Source organism: Petaurus breviceps, unplaced genomic scaffold (genome assembly GCF_028583685.1).
Source record: "Petaurus breviceps papuanus isolate PSGF00001 unplaced genomic scaffold, PetGlider_PUasm1.0 181, whole genome shotgun sequence".
Taxonomy (NCBI): domain Eukaryota; kingdom Metazoa; phylum Chordata; class Mammalia; order Diprotodontia; family Petauridae; genus Petaurus; species Petaurus breviceps.
In genome coordinates this window covers 5,750,506-5,757,361 of record NW_027185784.1, presented here as the reverse complement: position 1 = coordinate 5,757,361, position 6,856 = coordinate 5,750,506, and the positions used below count along the sequence as shown (strand labels likewise).

General features: G+C 41.4%; 1 protein-coding gene and 1 pseudogene across 1 annotated transcript in view; one reads left to right on the top strand and one right to left on the bottom strand.

Annotated features, from left to right (window-relative positions):
* Positions 1–5: 5 nt before the first annotated feature.
* Positions 6–6,856, bottom strand: part of LOC138160429 (hyaluronidase-4) — a gene marked incomplete at its 3' end in the record, with an annotated part of 44,252 nt that continues 37,401 nt past the window's right edge. Inside the window, exons 4-5 of the mRNA XM_069087021.1 lie at positions 2,302–2,391; positions 6–110 (exon numbers count right to left, since the gene is read on the bottom strand). Coding sequence (XP_068943122.1) covers positions 6–110; positions 2,302–2,391 — 195 coding nt within the window. The remainder of the gene's footprint in view (positions 111–2,301; positions 2,392–6,856) is intronic.
* Positions 5,492–6,785, top strand: LOC138160427 (SPRY domain-containing protein 4-like; annotated as a pseudogene).

Sequence of the window (6,856 nt, the reverse complement as noted above, 5' to 3'; positions counted from 1 at the left end):
CCATTATTCCTACACAGGTGTCTGCTGCATAGTTCAGCTGCTTTAGTCACATTTACGATGTAGGTCCCAAGATCAGACATAACAAACTGTTTCACCTTTGTACAGTTGACCTAGAAGTAGAGTACACAAAAGGGTTCCATTATTCCTACACATAACAGCATGGTTACCATTTCTAGCCCAATACTGAAAGTCTTTAGATTGGATTGAAAGAGTACTCTTGGTTTTAATTAGTGGACCCTTGCACTCCACAAACACAATCACCCCTATTGCCCACATGCAATCTATGGCACAAAAGTCTCAGGATTGAATGGGAAACCCATAGAATAGAAAGGCTTCTAGGGTGACCAGTGAATATCTACCAAGACTTGACTCTGGCGTAATTCTATCAGCCCTTGTGTTTAGCCTTATCTGACCTATTCAAAGCACCTCCAGTTCCCTTCATTTAACTTAGCATAAAAAATGCACAGCTCTTAGAATCTATGGGCCATTTCCTGGTTCAGCTATTATCATATGAATGTCAATGAAAACTGATGTATTTCCCAGCAACTAGCATAGTGTCTGGTATCTCACAGATGCTTAATAAAAGCTGGTTGATTAATTGATATGTCACTTTAAAATTTACATACACAGTCTCTGACTTTCTGAGAGCAGTTATGAGGTACAGCCTTCAAGTCTAACAAAGATGGGGACCCCAGGAATGGCAGTAAGAGAAACACATGCCTTGTCACCTTCTTGTATGAATGAGCATGCATACAGGGCTTTTATGCTAATAAATGCTATTAATAAGCTAGACTAACTTAATGGGAGGCTTTATCTGTGTTCTTTGAGATTGTCATGCCTGATTAATACAGTATATGAGAATGGAATTGTTTCTAGAGATGACATCAGTTACTAGTCATTTTAGCCCCAACTAAAAAAAAATACTGCTTTCTACTTCCCCTAAGAGTGTATCTTAGACTAATATCTGCCAAATTTTCTCTGATATAGCTTCTTTCCCCCACCTTGGACAATACCTAAACTTTTCCTGTCCCCAGGATACAAACTATTGAGTCTCTCCATCTTTTTTTTCCTGCTCCCAATCATATGGGAAGGAGGGCTGTATAATTTGAAATTATGTCACAGCCAAGCTCATCTCTCCACCCAAGACTGCCCTTCGTTGTGTTGATTCCACTCTCATTAGAGAGTTGGGAATTCTCATTAGACATTGAGACACACAACTTGGAGCTTTCCAAGGTTCTAGGTTAAGTGCTCAAACTGAAGCCTCCCTAGCTTATCCTCTGCTGTACTTATGTCCAAACACATACCACGGAGATGGCCACAAAACACCTAGAGGAGCTAGGCTCCTTTTTTTACATGAAGTTACAAACAGACCACAAGTTCTATCTACCTGTCTTGCCAATAATGATCTTCAGCTGACCCAAATGAGCTGAAGTCAAGCATGTTCGTAGATTGCCTCCACTTGTCATTACCTAAAAATCATCTTGCCTGAGCAATTTTAATGCCATACTTGACTCTATCCTTTTCCTGACTTTTTCTGTTTCAATTTAGAGGTGTCATTCTAGGCCTTGGAGGAAGGTGAGGATTGGTGGGTTGTCCTAACTTTGGAGGAAGTATATATGAAAGTGGGGAAAGGGGGTATGTCCTGCCTAAGTACCCTTCAAATGATGCTCCTCCCTCCTTAGCACTGCCTTGGGTATCTCCAGCCAAGTTACATGGCCACCTCTTAAAGGCACCATAGAAAAGAACTTCTTGCTTTTAGCATGGACCAGTTCACCTTATTCTGAGAATCCCCTGAAGCCCAGAAGAGAACCTCCAAAAATAAAATAAAATAAAACTAAAAACTCTGCAGCAGAGTACACACTTGATCCCAGGGAGACTCATGCTATGATATGATCTTCCTTCTGGCTGTTTTATATGGACAGAGGGAGGTTCTAGCAGCATGCTAGCAGGAATAGTTTCATGACACAGTCTAATTGAAAGTCCAGGAAAAAAGCCAATTTTTTTTCCAGTGAAAGCCATGGTAACATCATTTGAGCATAACTTCTTGGAGGTTTGGAGGAAATGCACAAGTCATTTTTAAAATTGCTATTTTTAAACTGATTTTTTTCTGGAGACAATGCATGCTAAATACAGAAGAAAGTGACATCTCTTTCTTTGAATCTTCAAAAGCCAATACTTCTCATTCTAGCTATACTGCTATACTATGGGGACCATAGGAACTTGGAAGAAAGTGGGCCACTTCGAAAAGGGAAGGCAAACACATTTCCATTTATAAAATGTGCCACTAAGGTACTGACTTACCTCAGATGAAGTCAAATTCATGTCTCCCCAAATAACAATGCCTGCGGCTCCCAAGGCAGCACTCTCTCCTATGGTACTGATTAGGTCCTGCTATAATGAAAAGAGACATCATTGCCAATCTGACTACAAAATATCTCACCAAAATTTTAAAAGATAAAATAAAAAAAGAAAATGCTTTTTAACTAGTACAGGTAAGTCTGAATTCACATGCCTTTTTTTTTAAACAATGTATTTCCTGCCTTTCCAGAGCAGAATAAACTTTGAATGGTTAAATAAACTTTATGGAATGCAAAAAACTATATCATCTTGTGAATAGAGAAATAAGATCTTTTTTTAAGGTTTGAAAATGTAGGTATTTTTAATACCATCAAGTAATAAACTAGTAAAAAAAAATACAAATAGATCCTTTCATTGAACTCAATAGAGTGATTTGCACCATGGTGTTGCCCCAAATACCCTGCTTACTCCCTCAAAAAAAAACCTAGTTGAGCATATGGTTCATGGAACAAAATCCAGATGTTCCCTGTCTTTTTCCAAATGCCATACTGACTCCTTTCACTCCCATTTTCCCTTTTCATTTTTTCAATATTCCATTTGGTAATTCACTTACTTTCTGCAATGATTTTGACTGGTATGAGTCATCCACAATCCAAGTTCAAGGCAAAGGCTCACTCTATTAAAAATCTCCAGACTCAGATTTGCTCAAGCTTCCAGAGCTCCTTTGCAGAACCCCAGAAATCATTCATATTCAATTTCAAAGAAAATGCTTTGACGTACTTCATTCTTAACTCAACACCTTCATGCTAAGTAGTTCTTCTTATCCACAGAAGTGAATATAAAAGATAAATGAAAGAAATGTCAGAGAAAAAAAATTGTGCTTCAAAAATCTTGAGAAAAAAGATGGCAGGTTAGAGGCAGCAGCCCAGTGGAACTCTCTTAACATTTCCCTCCAAACAACTAAAAAAAAATTCCTCAGATCCAATTTTGGAGGATCAGAGGCAACAAAAGGTGAAGGTGAAACATTTTTCCAGCCTAAGAAAACTTAAGAGGTTGATAGGAGAGTTCGTGACACCAGAGTGGAGGCTTGTCCAGAGCACATGCAGGTAGTGGCAAGAATAGCAGCAGCAATAGCTCTGAGAGCTCTAAGCTCAGAGATTGGTCAGAAAAATTACAGGGAACACTTTGCTGGCACCAAGTATATATGGTCCTGATTGACAACTCTATTGCCCATATGTAGTTCTGGGTCAGTTTCAAGGCAGAGAGGAGCACTCATGGTCAGTCACAAAGGAATAGGGGCCCCGATCACAATGCCAAGGCAGAGAGGAGCACTAGTGATGGCAGCTGCATAGCAGAGGTCCTTCCTAGGTAAAGACCAGAGTATATACCAGAAGAACAATGATCACACTACTCCCCAGATCACAGCACCTTGAAAGCACTAAAAACTTGCAGACCCTCAGAGCCAGTTCTGAAACCAGGAGCACAAAAAAGCCTGGAGCCCCCAGGTAAGCAGAGCCCAATTTTAACATAAAGTTCAAAGTCAGGAAATAGGCTTTAAATTTTAGCAAAGAACTTGAGCATGAAAAGCTACCATGGTGGCAAGAAAGAACAAAATACAAGCTCAGAAGAAGACAATAATGTGAAAACAGCTACAAGCAAAGCCTCAAAGAAGAATGCTAATTGGATACAAGACCAATAAGAATTCCAGGAAGAGTTAAAGAAAAAGATAAGAGAGGTAGAAAAAAATGAAAAACAGAAATGAGAGGATGCAAGAAAATTATGAAAAGAGAATTAACAGCTTGATAAAAAGAGGCACAAAAATATACTGAAGAAAAGAACTCCTTAAAAAGCAGAATTGGCCAAATGGGAAAAGGTACAAAAGCTCACTGAAGAAAATAATTCCTTAAAAATGAGGATTGGACAAGTGGAAGCAAGTGAATCCATAAGACATCTAGAAAGAATAACACAAAAAGTCAAAAGAATGAAAAAATAGAAGAAAATATAAAATATCTCATTGGAAAAGCAACTGACCTGGAAAATAGATTGAGCAGAGTCAATTTAAGCTACCTGAAAGCTATGATCCAAAAAAGAGAGAAGACATAATATTTGAAAAAATTTTAAAGGAGGTGGAGCCAAGATGGTGTAGAAAGGCAGGGACTTGCCTGAGTTCTTCCAAATCCCCTTCTAAACACTTTATAAAATGCCACAAGACAAATTTTGCAGTGGCAGAACTCACAAATGGATGGAGTGAAACAATTTTAAAGCCCAAGATAACTCAGAAGGTCAGCAGGAGAGGTCTATTGTATCTGGGTGAGAGTGGAGTATAGACCATGCCCCAGCAAACCCGCAGCAGGCCTTGGGGACAATTGAATCAGTGGCAGCAGTTTCCAGACCTCTCAGCCCACAGATGGTAAGGAGGTTAGACAGTATGTCAGGAGCTTACAGGGACCCCTTTGCTGGCACCAGAGGCAAGACTCTCTTCCATTGCTCATTCTTCAATGCGTATTGCAGTCCTGGGTCTCAGTCCCAGGGCAAAGAGGAACACTAGCACACCCGAGCTTGTGGCCACAGGGAAACTGGGACCTTGGTCAGAGTTCCAGGGCAGAAAAGAGTGTGGTCACTCACACACCAGAGCACAGGCCAGGAAAGTAGCAAACACACCTATCTTTAGATCATACCACCTCAGAAAAATTGAAAACTTACAAATCCCCAGAATTATTTCAAAAAACGGCTGTACACACACACAAAAAGTGGTGCTTGAAACAATGCCCCCTCTACTCTAAAAGCAGAGCCCCACTTTAGTATAGAATTAAAAGTCAAGAAGTAGACTGGGAAAACGAGCAAACAGCAGAAAAAGATCCTAACTATGAAAAGTTACTATGGTGACAGGAAGATCAAAACATAAAATCAGAAAAAGACAAAAATGTCAAAACTGCTATAACAAAAGCCTCAAAGAAAAATATTAATTGGTCACAAGCCATGGAAGAGCTCAAAAAGGATTTTAAAAATCAAGTAAGAGAGGTAAAGGAAAAATATGGCAGAAAAGTCAGAGTAAAAAAAGAAAATCATGAAAATAGAATAAAGAGCTTAGTAAAGGAAGCCAACTTCCTAAGACTATAACTTCCAAAGAAGATTCTCATTTGCATTTCTAGAAGGAATTTTCTTGTCCGAGAAATTACAGGTCCCCAGTCGGGGCACAAGATGGCACTGCCCATGGCGTGTGTGTTCCATTGCTGTGGAGCTGAGTGGTTGGGGCCCCCAGCCGCCGCCACCCAGAGAGCTATCAGTTTCAAGCTAGAAGAAAAGACAGCTCATACCAGCCTCGCGCTCTTCAAGGGGGAGACCGGTGTTAAGTATGGCATCGTGGGGCTGGAGCCCACCAAAGTGGCCCTCAATGTGGAACGCTTTAAGGACTGGGCTGTGGTGCTGGGTAACACTGCAGTCACTGGTGGTCGGCACTATTGAGGGGTAACAGTCAAGAAATCTCAGCACTTCCAAATAGGTGTGGAGGATGTAGACATACCTCGGGATTGCTGCATTGGTGTAGATGGTCATTCCTGGGTGTGCACCTATGCTTACCGGAAGTGGCATGTCATGCTTGCCAATGAGAGTGCCCCCATAACAGGCACTGGCCAGCCTGAGAAGGTGGGGCTCTTGCTGGAGTATGAGGCACAGAGACTGAGCCTGGTGGATGTAAGCCGGCCTGCTGTGGTGTACACTCTAAGGACAGAGTTCCGGGCCCCAGTGATGACCGCCTTTGCCCTTTGGGATGGAGAGTTGCTGACCCACTCAGGGCTTGATGTGCCTGAAGGAATCTAGGGTGGCTTAACTCGAGCCTTTCACTGAAGCTCTGGGTATCCAGCCCAGTTTATTCTAGTTCTCATACCTACTCAGCCAGCAGTATCGGGCACTTGTGCAATATCTTAAATCCATCTGCCATTCTTTCTTCCATTCCATATGGAAGTTGAAGAGACAGCTCCCAATTTGACCAGATGTGAGTCTGATTTTGGTGGGGACCAGTTTGGTTATAGAGAATGATCCCTGCACCTCCCATTGGACCACTAGCCAGTCTTAGATTTTACCCATTCTGAAAGTTTGCCCCTGCATCTCTGCTTTAACTTCATTATTATCATTCTACATGAGAAATAAACCAAGGTGACCCTTTCTCACTCTGCCCACATTTGGATTCTGCTGGTTTTGTGTTTGGGGACTCTGCCAAACTTCTCCAGAATGAGCCCTTTCTACCTGTGGCTAGAGGAAATGGCAAGGTTGTCCGTATCATTACCCCTTTCTTTGCATAGTACATAGAGTCTGGACTTTTAACACATTCACAAGTGCTTTATTGACTCAGTGTGCTGTAGCCTGAGAACATGGCCCTGACCCCAACAATCTCAGAGCCATATAATCTGTCAGCCCCACATAGCTGCAGTCATTCCCATCCGTGACTCTTTTTGCCTGTCCAGATTCCTACACCCAGTCAGTTACAATTGTGGAGGACAATGGAGAAAACTTAGAGGTTAACTAAGTCATTGGTACTGGGAGCTGACATTCTCTCCTT